The 21,070-nt window shown below is 38.9% G+C and overlaps 2 protein-coding genes across 7 annotated transcripts in view; one reads left to right on the forward strand and one right to left on the reverse strand.

Moving 5' to 3' along the window:
* The window catches only part of PRH2 (proline rich protein HaeIII subfamily 2), a 218,060-nt gene that overhangs the window by 130,382 nt on the left and 66,608 nt on the right, over nt 1-21,070 (reverse strand). The gene's annotated exons all lie outside the window — the stretch shown is intronic.
* On the forward strand, nt 4,187-7,769 carry PRR4 (proline rich 4). The gene is made up of 4 exons (XM_031650245.1): nt 4,187-4,250; nt 5,218-5,253; nt 6,247-6,572; nt 7,668-7,769. Exons 1-3 carry the CDS (start codon nt 4,187-4,189, stop codon nt 6,549-6,551), a joined length of 405 nt encoding a protein of 134 aa, XP_031506105.1. The 3' UTR covers nt 6,552-6,572; nt 7,668-7,769.

Here is a 21,070-nt window from a genome sequence, read left to right on the forward strand (position 1 = left end):
TGTTGTAAATGACAGGATCTCATGCTTTTTATGGGTGAATAATATTCCACTGTGTACATGTACCACATTTTCTTTATTCATTCATCTGTTGATGACACTTAGGTTGCTTCCAAATCTTGGCTATTATGCATAGTGCTGCAGTAAACTTGGGAGTGCAGGTATCTATTTGATATATTGATTTCCTTTCTTTTGGTTATATACCTAGCAGTGGAATTGCTGGATCACATGGTAGCTCTATTTTTAGCTATTTGAGGAACTGCCAAACTGTTCTCCATAGTGGTTATACTAATTTACATTCCCACAAGCAGTGCATAAAGTATCCTTTTCTACACATCCTCACCAGCATTTGTTGTTGCCTGTCTTTTGCATAAAAGCCATTTTAACTGGGGTGAAAAGGTATCTCACTGTAGTTTTATTTTGCATTACTCTGATTATTGATAATGTTGAGCACCTTTTCATATGTCTGTTTGCCACTTGTATGTCTTCTTTTGAGAAAAGTCTATTCAAATATTTTGCCTATTTTTCAAATTGCATTGTTAGATTTTTTTCCTATACCGTTGTTTGAGCTCCTTATATATTCTGGTTATTAATCCTTTGTCAGATGGATAGTTTGCAAATATTTGTGAAATGTCTCATCATTTTGTTAATTGTTTTCTTTGTTGTGAAAAAAAGCTTTTTAACTTGATGTGATCCCATTTCTTCACTTTTGCTTTGGTTACCAGTGCTCCTGAGGTATTACTCAAGAAATCTTTGCCCGCTCTGGTGTTCTGGAGAGTTTCCCCAAAGTTTTCTTGTTGTCGTGTTGTAGTCTTGTCAATGCACCAAGATGTAACAGTCTCTCATTGTCTGAGATAGTATCTGGAGTTCTTTGTCCTATGTCCAAGATGATTGAGAAGTGCAGACACAAGTGTGAGGTTAAAGCGTAAGTTTAATAAGCAAAAGAAGAAAGCTCTCTGTCAGCAGAGAGGGGAGCCCAAATGGGTTGCCCTCTATGAGGCTGGGGTCCAGGGTATTTATGGACTAGGAAGGGGAAGGAATGTGCTTAGCCCATGGGCTGTCTTGGAGAACTTGTGACTAAGCTTGGCTCAGGGCCTTGGCCTGGGACCAATCAGAGGCTGAAGTGATGATTCATAGAGGCTGTGATGATTCAGCTTGCTCTGGGACCTATCAGGAGATGAAGTGAAAGCTTGGCCCAGGACTTTGGCCCATGACCAATCAGGAGCTGAAGCGATGATTCATAGAGGCCAGGCTCACAGTCCAAAAATGTCTGTTTCTATGCCAGTGTTTTTTTTTTTTTTTTTTTGATGTAGGCACATATAGCAATAATCGTCCTTCTTAGTACTGCTTTTGGGTTTACGGATAGGCTTATGTGCTTCTCTTCATAGCAGCAAGATCCCCTAGCCTCAGGCAGGTCCAAAGATGCTGTCCAGGAGTCAGGGACCAGAGTCCAAAATTTTGGAAATTTACCTTGCGTTCTGTTTTACTGCTGCTAAGCTAGCACTCAGGCCAGGAGATGCAATTCTTCCCATTCTAATCTTCCCTTTTCATATGCAGAGGCACCTTACCCCATGGCCACCATCACCACAGGCCTTTGGGAATACTCTCAGGCTACCATTGATATTCACTTAAGGACCATGGGCTCTTCATTCAGCCTATGGTGAATAATGCTGCCTGATCTAGGACTCACCTTTCATAGGGGTGGGCTCCCCCTCTGGCCCAGAGCAGGTCCAGAAATGCTGTCCAAGAGCCAGGGCCTGGAATTGGGGACCCCAATAGCCCACTTGCTGTTATACCCCTCTGTGGCTGACCTGGTACCTAAGGTTCAAGACAAAGTCCCCTTTACTTTTTCTCTCTGCTTTTCTCAGGCAGGAGAGTCTCTGACCATACCCACCACAGCTAGGAATGTGTTGGGTCTCACTTGAAACCAGCACATCTCAGAGTCTCACTCAAGGCCCACACCATACTACCTGGATATCACTGCAGGTTATTCAAGGCCCAAGTGCTCTTTAGTCAGCAGGTGATTGGTTCTTCCATGACTTGGCTCTTCCCTTCAATGCAGTAGGTTTCCTTCCAGATCAGTGTGCATCTAGAAATGTCATCTGGGGGCTAGAGTCTGGAATCAGGGCTTCGTGACTCTGACCAGTGCCCTATCCTACTGAGGCACAGCCACCCACACAGTGAATCATGTCTGCCTGGCACTCCCCTCTGCTCCTTCTACCTGACCTTCCTTTCCTAGCTGATGGTCTACTGTGAACCACCTAGGCAGGACTGCTTATCTCCAGTTCCCACGTTAAACGGTGTCTGGTGAAATCAGAGACAGCAATCCCAGTAACACAGCTGGATCTGTAGAGCCAAACAACTACTCTCTCTAATCCATAAAATCCATAAAGCACAGCTAGAACTCTTCTGCTTCCCACACAGAGAAGAATTGCTAACTCATAATATATTTCACCTTCAAAATACATCCATAATTAGGACAGAGAAAATATTTATTTGTTGGTCACCTTGCCAAAGTAAAGTTATCCATAACAAACACCATTGATTAGAAAATATTCCTGTAATATTACCTCCAACACTTCAGAAGAGCCAGACCAGATCTTCATCTGCACAGCACATGATCCACTCATCCACAATGGTCAAGAGGCCTGTTTTTAAGATTTCCAGTCACATTCCCCTGACCCTGTCATACTTACAACCAAGCTATCCTCAAATTATCACTAGCCCTGTACAAAAATGTAAAAAAAATACAAGACCTACACAAAGCCTGTAATGAAAAGTGGCAGCTGGTGATACTGACTGATCTAGCTGTTCCATGAAAATATAAGTGGAAAACCACTAGATAGAACAGAAAAATCAGCAGATGAAGATTGAGCTACCAATACAGGACCCTACAAAACCTTTTGGAAACACAGTATCTTGGTGCCAAATTTTAAAAACAAAAATGAAGAAAGCAAGTGAAGAAAAGTATAGAACCTTGTTTAGAAAATTAAATAAAGATTTCTACCAGAACGCATGAAGAAAGCAGCCAGATATAAAGCATAGGCATAGAGAGGATTGATTCACAATATAACGTATCAACAAGTAAGGTTCAGCACAAGAGTGAAGAAGAATGAGTATAATAATATTACAGAGAAAATAATCTTTGGTGAAGGCAATCTGAGAAGCAAATAGCATGGAAACTAGTTAAAAAATAGAAAATCAATGCAATACTTGAGGCTTTCAACAGACTATGATACTATCTAATTAGATTGTATTATTGTGTCCACTCAATAATCAGTCAGCGTGATTAAAATATTTAGTACAAGAAGTAAGATCTAAACTGAATCTTACAGAACATTCTAGAAGAGAGAAAGACCATGGAAGAAGTCTTAGGGACATAAAATAGCATGGCTTGTTCAAGGAACTGTGTATTCACACTATTCTGTGCGGAAATCTAATGGTGCTTTCTGTGGCCAGTTTTGCTTTACTAACCCCCAGGATATTAATAAAGATAGAATGTTTTAATATGTGTGTTCTACAACAATAAAGTATCTCTGGTTAGTGCTAGATTAGGAGAATCTTAATCTCTTTGGGCCAGAGTAGCCTGAGGGTAAACCATCTGTCATCCATGTGTGCCCAAGTGTGTTTTGTCCTCACACAACTCAACATTAAACAGAAATGATCTCTATATTATTATGAAATGAAGCTACATATCATCCACATAGGTATATATGCCATAAAAATGGAATTTATGCTATACAAATAGCTAGAGATATTAATCATTTTCACTTCCGACTATAGGATCACTGCTGACACACATATATAAATGTGAGCTCATGTGCACACAGACAACCAATGCAGGGGAAGGACCAAATAACTGTCTAACCCGATTGAAAATAAAATGATGACCAAACTTCAGCTGCAGTATTTGTGCTGATTGCTTGGATACTGTTCCTTCAGAAACTATGCTGAAGTCACAGGTTGTACCTAACCACATCCTACCACCACATCCTGCTGGGCTAAAGTCCCAAAAAGTAATAAGAGATGCATTCAACTTTATGAGAGGAAAGCAAAACCTAATCTTTCAAGTGGTGAGGTCCACCCAGTATGGAGTTCAAAGGTGCCATTGTTCTGCTCATGTTTATAAAGGGAGCTGCCATGTTTCTCTCAGCACAGAGTTGGGAGCAACTCCAGAGCCTCCTTCAAGATGCTGCTGGTCCTGCTGTCAGTGGTCCTGCTGGCTCTGAGCTCAGCTCAGAGCACAGATAATGGTAAAAAAAAATTTTTTTAAAAAGGAGATGGGGAGTGGGATGACGGGCTGTGACTCTTCCTGGCCCTCAGGGGTTCACCCCACACCACTGCAGAGGAAGAGCAGGATGGAAGGAAGGAGGTTGAGAAGAAGGGTAAGGCCTCAGAGCTCTCATTCCAAGGATGACATCTGTTGTGCCCTCATTCCATCCCAAGGCCTGATACTTTATTTAATATACACTTGGAACCAAATAGAGAATTTCAATTAGAGGAATGACAAAGTAAGATTTGTATTTTTAGAAAGACCTGGCTGTGCTGTGAAGGATGCAATGGAGAATGCAAGACTGATCCAGGGAAGTCCAGCTGTGAAGATCCTACAGTAATCTCAGTGGACAGTGATGATAGTGTCCTTGCTGTACAGGGGATGCAACATCGATGAAAGAGATAAACAAACATCAGAGTACTTTCAGACATAGAGGACGGGAAGATAAATTTGTGTGTTTCTACATAGTGGTATAGAAATATCAGGTCCCCAAATTCCCATTTTCTTCCAATCACATTTAAAATTTCAATATGTTGCTGGCAGTACATGTACATGATTGTGTCCAAATATTTACTCCTGGTTGCTCCTCTTGGGGAAGCTTGTGAATATGATCAAAATATTTAGATAAGGAATAAGGTAGAAGAACTAAAATATGACTTGAAAACACCCAGAGCAGTTTGCCTAAATTAGCATTAGGGTTTGAGGGATCCTAAGGATGACAAAAAGGGACTCTTCTATGTTGAGTTCATGGTTGATGCTCAGTGGTAGTAACAATCCTGCCTCCCCTAACATCTTCCTCCCCTTCCAGTAGCTTCACAGAAGATGGTTGACAAGGTAACTTAGGATGCACAGGGTGTGGCCAGAAGACCCCTTTCCCTATAGACCACTTGTGAGCCCTGAAAGATTTATGAGGTAATGTTTACTTCATCCTGTACTTCTTTTCCTAGATGTGATCTCTGAAGACTTTACTCCCACCACACCAGGTAAATCCCAATGATCCTCAATCCATTTCTTTTCTCTTTTTTTCCACTAGAATTTTTTAAAGTTTTTTCAGTGTCGTCTTCTCATTTTTTTTTTGTGAGGAGGTGGTAAGAGGGGTCAGGTATTGATTAATACTAGTGCCCCTAAATATATAGACAATTCTTACCCATCTTTGATTCTGGGGACCATGAGCCAGGCCACCAACTTGAATACAGAGATGCCTGGCTTTGAGGACATTAGGAGTGGGCAGGCTTTTTTCCCAGGCTAGAATGACTGCTGAGAGATGATGAACAAATGAGAAGTGTTCTCATTCTGACTCCTCCATCCTTAACTCCTTCTTTCTTCCCCAGTGTTCTCCTGCACAGTTATGTGGCTTTAGGGAGTAAGGCAAAACAAAACAAAACAAAAAACAGTGCATGAATGTCTTTTCTCTGTGTTGACCCACTCAGCTGTGTCACTACAGATGATAAATTCTTGCCACAGCTGTTTAGTGATCCTGTGCAAGCTTTCACATTGTCTTTCTCTTCTGTCTCTTAGTATTTCTCTGCTTGGTTCCAGGAGCCTGGGAAATCAGCTCTAGTTTCTGCATAGGGCTTAGGTGCCGAGAGATGGAGTCACAGTTTGTAAGTTATTACAGCAACCAAAAAAAATAACCAGCAACATAACTGAAAGCTATAATATTTTTGCTTTTTTTTCTGTCCTTGGAGATACCCTCTGGCAACTCTAAGATATGCAAGAACCCCTCTTTTCAAAATTTATGGAAACATACTTGTCACAGGAGCAAATAAATGAGACTTTCCATATCACTCTTACATGGATTAAGAGGACAGCTGCATAAAAAGGGAAAAAAAAAACCAGTGGGCACAAAGGAAGATGACAGTCAAGCGGCAGGTTTGGGGAGAACAGGGCTATGTGATAAGGTGAGAGAAGTATAAAGAGAGGAGAGCTTTTCTTCACTGAGCTCATGCATTCCTGTCCATTAATTACTCACACAGATGTAGAGGACTCAAGTCAGAGCCCAGATCAGGGACCCCAGAGACCTCCTCCTGAAGGACTCCTACCCAGACTCCCTGGTGATAGCTGTAACCAAGACGATGGTCCTCAGCAGAGACCACCACAACCAGGAGGCCATCACCGCTATCCTCTCCCACTTCCTTTTCAAAATCAACGACGACGACCCCAACGAACAGACCTTCACCGCCCTCTACCCCGACTTCCTCCTGTAAGGCTGGAGGAAGTACCAGCATTCTTCCAGGGGGACAAACCGCCAAGACATCTCCAGGACCAGCCACGCTGGTAGTAATCTAGAATTCAACGACAGGTATGATTCCAGTTCATTCTCCATTAAATGCCCAAACTGTTACTGTTCTCAAACTTTACTGTGTTCACAAATCAATTGGAAATATGTTGAAATTACATAATCCTGAACCCCATTTCTAAAGATTTGTATTCAGGTATTCTTGGATAAGGTTGCAAGTCCTTGTATTTTTAACAAGCAGTTCAAAGAATTCTTATCTTATGAAATATTGACCTCTCCAACTTTTTTCTTAAGATGAGTTGTCTCCTTAAAATGAGTTGGTAATGAGGAAGTGGGGTGTGTTCTCCCTTTGGTGCTCTGCCTCCCGTCTTTGAGTCTGCCCTCTCAGACCCAAGGACTCTCCATCTCAGGTTTCTCTCTGGTTTCCACCACAACACTCTTTGCTCAGTTCTGCCTCACACCAGCCTCTCAGGTCCAGTGTCCCTGCTAAATGATACTTGAACTTGATGCTTCTATATCTTATTTAATTTTTAAAATACTTATTTTGAAATTAGTACATCCTCAAGGAAAAAAAAAATCTAACTGAATAGAATGGTATGAAGCTAAATCTTAAAGTGATGCCTTATCCTACTTACCCACACCCCTCACCAAATGTCACCACCATTAATTTTTTGAACATCCTCCTGGAAATATGTATATGTATATAAGCGTATGTCATTATTTTTCCCACAAGTGATATATTATTTTAAATGCAGATCTGTACTTGCTTATTTCAAATAATATATGTCTTAGATAACTTTGTCATTTCACAGAGACATATAGATCTTCTTGGTGATTTATTTGTACATTTTTATTTTGTTGTTACAATTGTATACTACTCTCTTGTGTGACTGTACCATGATTTCTTCAATCAACCACTGTTAATTGAGATGTGGGTCTGTATTAGTTTTTCACTACTGTAGGTTCAAGTTGCAGTCATTTTCATAAATATAACCTTGAATGTTTTGAACAGTAGCCAAAACATAAACACCATAAAAATAATCTGTTTTCTTAATCTTGAAAGCAATAATTTACTTTACTAATATCATCAAGGAATTAGATACATTTTGCTATGTTGTATCTTGTGTATAAATTTCCTTATTTGTTTGTTTGTTTCAGAAAATAAATAAGAAGATAACTTCCTTCAGAAAGCCATTACATTGAAATAATGTGGTCATAACTCTTTCTTCAGTATACCAATAAAATACTAATAGCATGCAATTTCTGATTGTTGCTTCTCTTTGTGGGTGTTTCTGAGTCTGGAATTTGAGGGCCATTAATACAATCTAAGAATATCTGGGACTCCTGTTCACTGATGCTTCCATCAGGCTTCCCTCCTCCTTTATCTTAATAAAGCTAGCTGCCAAAGGGAAAGAGTTCCATTGCTCCTCTTCTGTCCTAGATTGCATAGCACAAATGCAAATTCTTAAAATTATTTTCACATCTTTCATTGATATTCTTGTAACTTTAGGAAAACAAGGAATATATAACAAACGAGAGGGAGTTGCAGGTGCTGGGGAATTCTTAAAATTTCCACAACTATTAATCCTGGTTTCTAGGGGCATAAATGTAGTTCTAGATCTCTTGTCCATAAAACTCACTATTCTCTTTTCTCCTCTTTTCTCATTGCTCATTTCTCTTCCTCCCTAAGTCCTTCACCATTCTTTATAAAAACTTAAGTGGATTTCGTAAAAGGTGCAGCATAATGTATTTTAAAGGGCAAGAAATTTGAGTAAAACTCTGTTCTTGTTGTGAAAATTCCAGCAATATCAGTATTATTGTCAGATAACATAGACTGCCAAATTTAACTCAAGATGCTGAGGGAAAGTTGGATAGAAAATAACCCTAAGAAGCAAAAGAATTTGATAGGTAACTATCTCCAAACACCTCTCATTATCACTTCCAATGTCATTGAATACAGGAAATTTTAATATCTAAATTTTATCATTAAAAGCACATAATTCTTATTTAAATGTTTTAGGTACAGGAAACAAGTTTCTGAATTTATTGTGAGTTTCATTAAACAACATATATAGGACAACAAGGATACTCTGCTAGGGAAACTATTCAACAGTACATAAACAAATGAACAGGATGCTAAAAGAATAATAAACCATGTTGAAAGAGGATGAGGACGTTAAAGATGGTTCAGTATTAGAAAACTGGCCACACCATATCTGATTTTGATGATATTTAGATGAGACTTTGGATTTAGATTTTAAAGTGGATGCTGGAATAAGTTAAGACTTTGGGGATTTTGGAGATGAAATAAATGTATTTAGTATGTGAGAAGACCATCTATTTGGGGGAATGACCAGAGACAGAATGCTCTAGTTTGAATGTTTATGTCTCTACAAAATAAATTTATGTTGAAACCTAATTCCCTATGCAATAGTATTAAGAGATGGAGTCTTTGGGGGAAGTGACTAAGTCATGTGGACTCTACTTTCATGAATGGGATCAATTTCCCTACAAATAGAGGCTCCCAAAGGCTGCTGAACTGTTCCATCTCTTTTGACATGTAAGGACTCAATGTTCATCCTTCTTTCACACTTCTGCCTCATGAGAGAGAAACCAGGAGAAATTGTCTGTTTGGAATGGGCTCTCACTCAACCCCGAATCTGGTACCATCTCAGTCTTCAACTTTCCAGAATCCAGAGCTATGAGAAATACATTTGCATTATTTATAAATTATCCAAGATAAGATATTTTGTTAATAGCAGCTTGAATTGGCTAAGGCAGAGGGCTACGTACAAGAATTAAATGCGTAATGTATATAAAATGTATATAAAATTACCCTACATGATGTATACAAAATTACATGATTTAATTCTTGTAAAATGCAACATGTATATAAAATTACCCTACATGATATACGACAAAAGTTCAATACATTTGTTTATTTATTCTTTTGTTAGAAAAGGCTCGTTTTGTTCTTTCTAATAATGAATTATCTTCTAGTAATAAATTATCTTTCTAATAATGAATTAACTTATAATAATGAATTATCTAAAAGATAGATTATTTGATAAACATTTACTTTCTTTAGCATTAGAACCATTCAAAAAAGAAGCAGAAAGGTCGTGCAAAAGGTATACTGATGAACAAATGCACTGTTGCATATCATCAGGAGGCTGGTTAACATGAATAAAAACGAAGTCTCCTTCATTTCAATTCCAACGATTCTGCTCCTTAACATTTAATATTCAGCCTATTCTCTACCTATATAGAAAGTAATGCCACCTGTAAGTCTATTGTTGCTCAGATGTTAATCTGGGAAGTAAAGCCCAGTTCCTCTTGAAAAGGCAGAGAATTTGGACAGAAATTCACCGACTGCTTTCTTACAGAAAGTAAACCAATGTCTGCTTCCAGAAAAATGGAGTAAATGTAGTTTGCCCTATTCCTTCTACTAAGAACAACTGTAAACCCTGAACATTATGTATAAAATATATGACAACTCAGACCTGGAGAGACCAAGGCAGATGTGGTAGGGACTCAATAAATTGCATAGTGAAGAATTCTCTAAGGTGTTTTTTTTCACTTTATAATTTGCAGACTTTTAGTTGAAAATGCCTTCAACATAGAAATACTAACAGGCGCATATGAGAATTTCCCAACAAAGCCTATTATTTTAGCCAAAAGTCAAGGAAAGAGTCTACCAAAGCAGAAAACGTTTAGACAGTAATCACTCTACCATAGCCAAATACCACAGAAAACACTATCACCTCAAGTGGAGAGCTTAGATCTTTAGATATTTACACCTGCCAGGCTGCGACAAGGTGTCCCAACCCTCCTCCAGAATAGCATCTCAGAATAGCAGAAGTTGGAACTTTCATCCCCAATTTGTGGTAATAAGCCCCTCATTCTCCCTCTACACCTTGATATGACTGGAGAGCAAATGGAGAGCTGGATCTACTCTAAAAGCAGCAATGAAGAAGCACCCTCCTTTCCATACCAGGTAGTGCTTGCGGAGCCCATGTGGGAAACAGTAACAAGGCACTTCTGCCCCCTAGACAGGTTATCAGTGGAGGCCTAGTGGTGAGCCAGAACCCACCCTCCAGCCAGCAGTAATGAGGAAACTTCCCCTGCCTAGGTGTCCACAGAGATTGAGATGAAACCTTTATTTCTACCATCCCCTGGCAGTAATGCAGTGTCCTTCCCTCACTCCCTTCCTTTGCTGGAGTAGTGTCTGAGGAAGCTAGCTAAGACAGAAGGGTAAATAAGTTTTAGAGTCTCATAATACCTAAAATGTCCTGGTTCATTTAGAAATCATTTGGTATACCGGCCGGGCGCAGTGGCTCAAGCCTGTAATCCCAGCACTTTGGGAGGCCGAGATGGGCAGATCACGAGGTCAGGAGATTGAGACCATCCTGGCTAACACGGTGAAACCCCATCTCTACTAAAAAATACAAAAAACTAGCTGGGCATGGTGGCGGGCGCCTGTAGTCCCAGCTACTCGGGAGGCTGAGGCAGGAGAATGGCCTAAACCTGGGAGGCGGAGCTTGCAGTGAGCTGAGATCCGGCCACTGCACTCCAGCCTGGGCAACACAGCGAGACTCTGTCTCAAAAAAAAAAAAAAAAAAGAAATCATTTGGTATACGAAGAATCAGGAAAAATCTCAACTTGAATGTAAAAGATAATTAGAAGATTCCAGAACAAAAATGACAAAGATGTTAGAATTATTCAGCAAAGATTTTAAAGCAGTCATCGTAAAAATGCTTCCAGTATATTACTTACAAACATATAAGAAGCAAATTTAAAAAATAATCTCAGCAAAGAAATTAAAATATATGAAAGAACTAAATGGAAATTTTAGAACTGAAACTTACAAAAACCACATTAAAAAATTCAAGAATATAAGCAGGAAAAAACTATAAACACAGTCTCAGGGACCTGTAGTGTTATAACTGAAGGCCTAAGTTTTGTGTTTTCAGAGTCCCAGAAGGAGAGAAGAAATAGGCAACTTTGAGAAAGGTCTCAAAGACTGAAAACTTCCTTAATTTGGCAATGGGCAAAAACCCACACATTTCTAAATTCAAGCAAACCCAAAATCTCTTAGCCATTTTAGGCTACTGTATCAGAATACCATAGAATGGGTGGTTTATAAAAACAGAAATGTGTTGCTCACAATACTAGAAGCTGGAAGACCGTGATCAGAATGCCAGCATAGTTGAGTTCTGCTGAAGACATTTTTTGGCTGTAGATGGACATCATCTCATTGTATCCTCACATGTTGGAGAGAAGAAAAAATATCTCTTGTCTCCTTCTCTCTCTCCCTCTCTCTCTCTCTCTTTTTTAAGGCCTCTGATCTCAACATGAGGGACCCACCCTCATGACTTAATCTAACCCTAATTACCTCCCAAAGACCTAATCTCCGAATAACATCACATTGAATTTAGGATGTCTACATGTGAATTTTGAGGGGACACAAACTTTCAGTGCATAACACTAACCAAGATAAACACAAAGAATCCAAACTAAGGTATACCATGGTAAAATATCCGAAAATTAAAAGAAAGAACAAATTTTGAAAGCAGCTAGAGGAAATAGCTTATCTATAGGAGGGAAAACAATACAAATGGAAGTAGGAAACATCAGAAAAGGATGAAAGCCATAGAAAAGCAGTACAACACTGTCTATGTGATGAAATAAAATAACTTTCAATTCTGGTTTTTGTATCTGGTGAATTTATCTTTTAGGAATGGAAGGGCTATAAAGACATTTGATGAAAGAAAATTGAGAGGACTTGTCACCAGAAGGTCTACTTTTTAAAAAGGGGCTCAAGAAAATTCTCTAGCCAGGAGAAAAAAAAAAAAGATTAAAAAAGAAACTTTAAAACACCAAAATTAAAGAAAACACAGTGGAAAGGGAAAAAATGAATAACTTCATCTTCCTTTTCCTCTTCAGTTTGGTAAATTTATTTGAGAGTTGAAGTTAAAATTATGACATTATCAGATGTGATTCTAAGTGTATATAGATAAATATTTAAGACAAATATATAAGGAACAGAGGAGGGTAAAGAGAGATACAGGGAATCAAGGAATAAGGTTTCCATACATCTTTCAAAGTACTAAAATTTTGACCCTATTAAACCATGATAAGTTATTACATGTGATGTAAAACCTACAGCATCCACTAAGATGTCTGCACACAGAGATATACTCAAAAATACCACAGATAAACCTCAATGGAATTCTAATAAAAGAAAATTAAAGTAATACATGAAGGTAAGACACAGAAAACAACAATGACAAAAAAAGAAGAAAAAAAAAAAAACAGATAAGCAGAAATCACAGAGTAAAATGGCAGGTTTATGACCCAACATATGAATAGTTACAAATAAAAGTGGTCTAATGTGAACAAAGTTGCTGAGTATTGAAGAGTTTCTGTATTATAGAAATAAAATGGCATATGCTATTATCAAATTTTATGGGACGTTTATATTTTTATATACATTGTACAAATTTAACATTAAATATTTTAATTAATATTTTGTACAATTAACTTTTGGTAGAAAGTAATTATTTTGTACAATTAATAATATTGTATAAAACATGTACATTTTGTAAGTAACCCATGTAAGGCTCTCAGCTCCATCCATGCTTGGCACAGGGAAGCTGATATGGTTTGGATGTTTGTCCCCTGAAAACCTCATGTTGAAATGTGATTCTCGATGTTGGTGATAGGACCTGGTGGGAGGTGATTGGATCACGGGACAGATTCCTCATGAATGGTGTAGCACAAGCTTGTCCAACCCATGGCCAGCAGTCCGCGTGCAGCCCAGAACGGCTTTGAATATGGCCCAATACAAATTCGTAAACTTTCTTAAAACATTGAAGTTTTTTGCAATTTTTTAGCTCATCCCCCATCATTAGTATATTTTATGCATGGCCCAAAACAATTCTTTTTCTTCCAGTGTGGCCTAGGGAAGCCGAAAGATTGGACACCCCTGGTTTAGCACCATTCCCTTGGTGATTAGTGAGTTCTTGCTCTGAGTTCATGCAAGATCTGGTGGTTTGAAAGTGTGTGGCACCTCCCCTACTTGCTCCCACTCTCACCATGGGACACGCCTCCTCCCCCTTTGCCTCTTGCCATGATTGTAAACTTCCAGAAGCTTCATCAGAAGCTAACCAGATACTGGCACCATGCCTGTAACCCTGCAGAACTATGAGAACTATGAGCTAATTAAATTTCTTTTGTTAATTACCTTACTTTTTTTTTTTTTTTTTAGATGGAGTCTCCTTCCGTCAGGCTGAAGTGCAGTGGTGCAATCTCAGCTCACTGCAACCTCCACCTCCCGGCTTCAAGTGATTCTCTTGCCTCTGCCTCCTGGGTAGCTGGGACAACAGGCGGCTGCCACCATGCCCGGCTAATTTTTTGTATTTTTAGTAGAGACAGGGTTTCTCCGTGTTGGCCAGGATGGTCTCAATCTCATGACCTCGTGATCCGCCCCCCTCAGCCTCTCAAAGTGCTGGGATTACAGGTGTGAGCCTCCGTGCCTGGCCCCATTACTTCTTTATGGCAATACAAGAATGGCCAAATACAGAAGCTTTCACTGAGAGCTGCTAGTGTGAAGACAGTCATTGGGTGGGGCTCCCCATTATTTGCTTGCTGTGTCAAGTTTCCACATGGCTGTCTCAGAGGTCTGAATTGTCCTGATAGCTACACTATTCCTAAGTGACCTTGTCTAAGCCCATGGCTTCAAATGCCACTGAAACCAAGTTTACAATCACATCTGATAATGTCATAATTTTAACTTCAACTGTCAGATACATTTACTAAACTAAAGAGGAAAAGGAAGATGAATTTATTCGTTTTTCCCTTTTCATTGTGGTTTCTTTAATCTCGGTGTTTTAAACTTTCTTTTTTAATCTTTTTTTTTTTTTTCTTGACTAGAGAATTTTCTTTAGCCCCCTTTTAAAAGGTAGACCTTCCGGTGGCAAATCCTCTTAGTTTTCTTTCATCAAATGTCTTTACAGCCCCTCCATTCCTAAAAGATAAGTTCACCAGTTTCAGTGGAATTTGAAGCAATGGGCTTAGATAAGGTCATTTATCTAAGTTATAGCATGGCACAGGTGCTATAACTCCTCCTTCGACCAACCCAGGTTTGGCGCCCACCTCATTATTCTCTAGGCAGCTGCTTTCATTCATCAGTTGGAATTTGAAAACAAAACAGAAGAAAAAAACCAACACCACTTAAAAAATCTGGACAGATCGTTTGAATGTCTATTTTGAATCCACAAATATTTATTCCTGGCTAAATTGTGTACATCAGACTAACAGTCCATCACAAAATTTCATGCTGAAATGTATTTGATATAAAAAGAAAATAGAAAGAGAAAGTGAAAAAATATTAACTGGCAGAACGGAATCCTACAGTCTTAAAAATAAATCAGGACAAGCCTTCAGACTACTTTTCTATTTAGAAGAAAAGTCCTGAGACAGTGGGTTTTATCAAGCCAGGATAAAGAAACCTAAAATCTGATATTCTTTAATATGAGTTTGTCATATGAGTCAGGTCAATTAAAAGTCCAGAGTAGGAGGACATCTGACCCTAAAGATTAGATGTGGTCAACACTGATATCATTAAAATTTCAAAGAAAGGGGGTAAAGGTATTATGGCATAAAAGATATTTGAAAAAAACTTCAGCAACTTCCAAAATTTAGTAAAACCCATAAATTTATGGATTCAAGAGGCTGCACAGTAAATTCCAAAAATAATAAAGTCAGAGAAAGTTGTGCTTGAACAAATTATAATCAAATTGATGAAACCCAATTCTAAAGAAAAAAATAAATTCAGAGAAAAATGAAATGTGACACACAAACAATAATTCAAATGGCAACAGATTTCTCATCAGAAACCATGGAAGTGAAAAGCAATCTAACATCTTTAAAGCGCTGAAAATACAGAACTATTAGTTATCTGGCCATAAGAAACTTAAATGAGAAATCAATAAGAAAAAGATAATCTAGAATTCCCAGATATTTAAATATTAAACAACATGTTTCTAAATGCATGAAAAACAAAGTCTCAAGGGAAACTGGCACCATTTTTAACAAAATGAAAATAATAACAAACGAACTTACATGGTTACAGTCAAAATAGTGCTTAGAGGGGCAGGGCCAAGATGGCTGACTAGAAGCAGCAGCTTTCAGAGGCTCCCATCAGAAAAAGAAACATAAAGAAATATAAACATAAAGAAACATAAAGAAAAAGAAGCATGTGAATCCTTCACTGGCAACCAAGGTATCCAGGTTCTCCCATCAAAGTTGACTAGAAGGCTGGCATGACTCACAGAGAGAAGGAAGAACAGTGTGGTGCAGAGGCCCACCTGAGAGCTACACAGGGAAGGGGGACACCCTACCCCCAGCCAAGGGAGGGATGAATGAGCATGCTACCCAACTGGGGAAATTATGTTTTTCCACGGAACTGTGCAACCCACAGATCTGAAGATCCCACTCTCTCATGGGTTCTGTTCCCCATGCCATCCAACTGTGTGAGACCCTCCAATAGGGGTTGTCAGACACCCTATACAGGAGTAATCCTACTGGCATCAGGTTGGTGATGCCCTTCGAGGTCAGAGGTCCAAGAAGAAGGAGCAGGCACTCATCTTTGCTGTTCTCCAGCCTCCTTGAGTGACGTCTCCAGGCACAGGAGCGAATCAGATGAATAGGGCCTGAAGTGAACCCCCAGCAAACTACAGTAGCCCTACAGAAGAAGGACCTGACTATTGAAGGAAAAACAAAGGCTGGGTGCAGTGGCTCATGCCTGTAATCCAAACACTGGGAGGCCAAGGCAGGCAGATCACTTGAGGTCAGGAGTTCGAGACCAGCCTAGCCAACATAGTGAAACCCCATCTCTACAAAAACTACAAAAATTCACTGGGCAGGGTGGCAGGCTCCTGTAATCCCAGCTACTCGGGAGACTGAGGCAGGAGAATCACTTGAACCCGGGAGATGGAGGTTGCAGTGAGCTGAGATGGCACCACTACATTCCAGCGTGGGTGACAGAGTCAGATTCCTTCTCAAAAAAAAAAAAAAAAAAAAAAAAAAAAAAAAAAAAAAGAGCAAAAAGTGACAAAACAGCTTCAACAACAACAACAAAAAAGGCCCCCACAAAATCCCCATCCAAGGATCAGCAGCCTCAAAGACTGAAACTAGACAAACTCATGAAGATGAGAAAGAATCAACAAAAAAATGCTGAAAACGCAAAAGCCCAAAGTGCCCCTTCTCCAAATGATCACAATGTCTCTCTAGCAAGGGCACAGAACTGGACAGAGGATCAGATGGATGAATTGACAGAAGTAGGCTTCAGAAGATGGATAATAAAAAACTATTACAGAGCCAAAGGAGTAGGCTCTAACCCAATGTGAAGAAGCTAAGAACCTTGACAAAAGGTTAGAAGAATTGCTAACTAGAATAACCAGTTTAGAGAGGAATATAAACAACCTGAAGGAGCTGGAAAACACAGCATGAGAACTTCGTGAAGCATACAGTAGTATCAACAGCTGAATCGCCCAAGTGGAAAAAAGGATATCAGCGTTTGAAGACCACCTTACTGAAATAAGACATGCAGACAAGAATAGAGGAAAAAGAATGAAAAGGAATGAACAAAACCTCCAGGAAACATGGGACTTCATGAAAAGACCAAACCTACGATTGATTGGAGTACCAGAAGGACACAGGGAGAATGGAAACAAGCTGGAGGACACTTCAGGATATTATCCAGGAAAACTTCCCCAACCTAGCAATACAAGCCAACATATAAATTCAGGAAATAGAGAACACCATTAAGATACTACACGAGTAATCCCAGAACTTTGGGGGGCCAAGGAGGGAGGATCATGAAGTCAGTAGATCAAGACCATCCTGGCTAATACAGTGAAACCCCGTCTCTACTAAAAATACAAAAAATTAGCCGAGTGTGGTGGCATGCGCCTGTAGTCCCAGCTACTCAGGAGGCTGAGGCAGGAGAATGGCATGAACGCGGAAGGTGGAGCTCGCAGTGAGCCAAGATCACACCACTGCACTCCAGCCTGGGTGACAGAGCGAGACTTCGTCTCAAAAAAAAAGATACTGCACAAAAAGATCAACCCCAAGACACATAATCATCAAATTTTCAAGGTCGAAATAAAGGAAAAACTGTTAAGGGCAGCTAGAGAGAGAAAGGCCAGGTCACCTAAAAAGGGAAGCCCATCAGACTAACAGAGGACCTGTCAGCAGAAACTCTACAAGTCCGAAGAGATTGGGAGCCAGTATTCAACATTCCTAAAGACAAGAATTTTCAACCCAGAATTTCATACCCTACCAAGCTAAGCTTCATAAGCAAAGGAGAAATAAAATCCTTTCCAGACAAGCCAAATGCTAACGTATTTTGTTACCACTAAGCCTGCCCTGCAGGAGCTCCTGAAAGAAGCACTGAACATGGAGAGGTAAAACTGGTACCAACCACTGCAAAAACACACCAAAATACAAAGACCAATGACACTGTGAAGAAATTGGATCAACTAGTGTGCAAAATAACCAAATAGCGTCATGATGACAGGATCAAATTCATATATAACAATATTAACCTTAAATGTAAATGGGCTAAATACCCCAATTAAAAGACACAGACTGGCAAACTGGATAAGGCATCAAGACCCCATTGGTGTGATGTATTCAGGAGACCCATCTTACGTGCAAAGACACACACAGGCTCAAAATAAAGGGATGGAGGAAAATATACCAAGCAAATGGAAAGCAAAAACAAAAAGCTGGAGTTGTAATCCTAGTCTCTGACAAAACAGACTATATACCAAGAAAGATCCAAAAAGACAAAGAAGGGCATTACATAATGGTAAAGGGAACAAATCAACAAGAAGAGCTAACTATTCTAAATATATATGCACCAAATACAGGAGCACCCAGATTCATAAAGCAAGTTCTTAGAGACCTACAAAGAGACTTAGACTCCTACACAATAATAGTGGGAGACTTTAACACCCTGCTGTCAGTATTAGACAGATCAACAAGATGGAAAATTAACAAAGATATTCAGGATTTGAACTCAGTACTGTGTCAAGTGGACCTAGTAGACATCTACAGAACTGTCTACCCCAAATCAACAGAATATACATTCTTCTCACAGACATATGGCATTTATTCTAAAATCGACCACATAATTGGAAGTAAAATGCTCCTCAGCAAATGCAAAAGAATTGAAATCATAAACAGTCTCTCAGACCACAGTACAATCAAATTAGAACTCAGGATTAAGAAGCTCATTCGAAATCACACAATTTCATGGAAACTGAACAACCTGCTCCTGAATGACTCCTGGGTAAACAATGAAATTAAGGTAGAAATCAAGAAGTTATTTGAAACCAGTGAGAACAAAGAGACAACATACCACAATCTCTGTGACACAGCTAAAACAGGGTTAACAGGGAAATTTATAGCACTAAACGCCCACATCAGACAGCTAGAAAGATCTCAAATTGACACCTTAACATCACAATTAAAAGAGCTAGAGAGGCAAGAGCAAACTAATCCAAAAGCTAGCAGAAGACAAGAAATAACTAAGATCAGAGAAGAACAGAAGGAGATAGAGACATGCAAAACCCTCCCCCCAAAAATCAATGAATCAAGGAGTTGGTTTTTTGAAAAAATTAACAAAATAGATAGATAACTAGCTAGACTAATAAGAAGAAGAAAGAGAAGAATCAAATAGACACAATAAAAAAATAATAAAAGGAATATCACTGCAGAAATACAAACTACCATCAGAGAATACTATCAACAACTCTATACAAATAAACTAGAAAATCTAGTAGAAGTTTATAAATCCTGGATACTTACACCCTACCAAGACAGACTAAACCAGGAAGAAGTTGAATCCCTGAATAGACCTATAGCAAGCTGTGAAATTGAGGCAGTAATTAATAGCCTACCAACCAAAAAAAGCCCAGGACCAGATGGATTCACTGCTGAATTATATGAGAAATACAAAGAGGAGTTAATACTGTTCCTTCCGAAAGTATTCCAAACCATTGAAAAGGAGGGATTCCTCCATAACTTATTTTATGAAGTGAGCATCATCCTGATACCAAAACCAGGAAGAGACACCACAAAAAAGGAAAACTTCAGGCCAGTATCCTTGATGAACATCAATGTAAAAATCCTCAATAAAATTCTGGTAAACTGAATCCAGCAGTACATTAACAAACTATCCACCATGATCAAGTTGGCTTCATCCCTGGGATGCAAGGCTGGTTTGACATATGCAAATCAATAAACATAATCCATCACATAAACAGAACCAAAGACAAAAACCACATGATTATCTCAATAGATGCAGAAAAAAACCTTTGATAAAATTCAACATCCCTTCAGTGTAAAAAAACTCAATAAACTAGGTATCAATGGAACATATCTCAAAATAAGAAGAGCTATTTATGACAAACCCACAGCCAATTTATGACAAAACTCACATTCAGTGTGCAAAATCTGGAAGCATTCCCTTTGAAAACTGGCACAAGACAAGGACGCACTATCTCAACACTCCTATTCAACATAGTACTGGAAGTTCTGGCCAGCACAATCAGCCAAGAAAGAGAAATAAAGAGTATTCAAGTAGGAAGAAAGGAAATCAAGTTGTCTCTGCTTGCAGATAACATTATTTTATATTTAGAAAACCACCTTCATCTCAGCCCAAAAACTTCTTGAACTGATAAACAACTTCAGCAAAGTCTCAGTATACAAAATCAATGTGCAAAAATCACGAGCATTCCTTTACACCAATAGGCAAGCAGAGAGTGAAATCATGAGTGAACTCACATTCACAATTGCTACAAAGAGAATAAAATACCTAGGACCTTTTCAACGAGAACTACAAACCACTGCTCAAGGTAATATGAGAGGACACAAGCAAATGGAAAAACATTCCATCCTCATGGATAGGAAGAATCAATATCATAAAAATGGCCATACTGCTCAAAGTAATTTATAGATTCAATTCTATCCCTGTGAAACTACCACTGATATTCTTCTCAGAACTAGAAAAAAACTATTTTAAATTTTGCATGGAATCAAAGAAGACCCTCTATAGCCAAGACAATCCTAAGGAAAAAGAAAAAGCTGAAGGCATCATGCTATGTGACTTCAATCTTACAAGGCTACAGTAGCCAAAACAGCATAATACTGGTTCAAAAAAAAAGACATACAGACCAATGGAGCAGAATAGAGACCTCAGAAATAACACCACACATCTACAACCATCTGATCTTTGACGAACCTGACAAAAACAAGCAATGGGGAAAGGATCTCCTATTCAATATATGGTGCTGGGAAAACTGGCTAGCCATATGCAGAAAACTGAGATTGGACCCCTTCCTTACACCTTTCACAAAAATTAATTCAAGATGAATTAAAGATTTAAATGTAAGACCTAAAATCATAAAAACCCTAGAAGAAAATCTAGGCAATATCATTCAGGACATAGGCATGGGCAAAGACTTCAAGACTAAAATGCCAAAAGCAAT

This window comes from Papio anubis, chromosome 9 (assembly GCF_008728515.1).
Source record: "Papio anubis isolate 15944 chromosome 9, Panubis1.0, whole genome shotgun sequence".
NCBI lineage: Eukaryota > Metazoa > Chordata > Mammalia > Primates > Cercopithecidae > Papio > Papio anubis.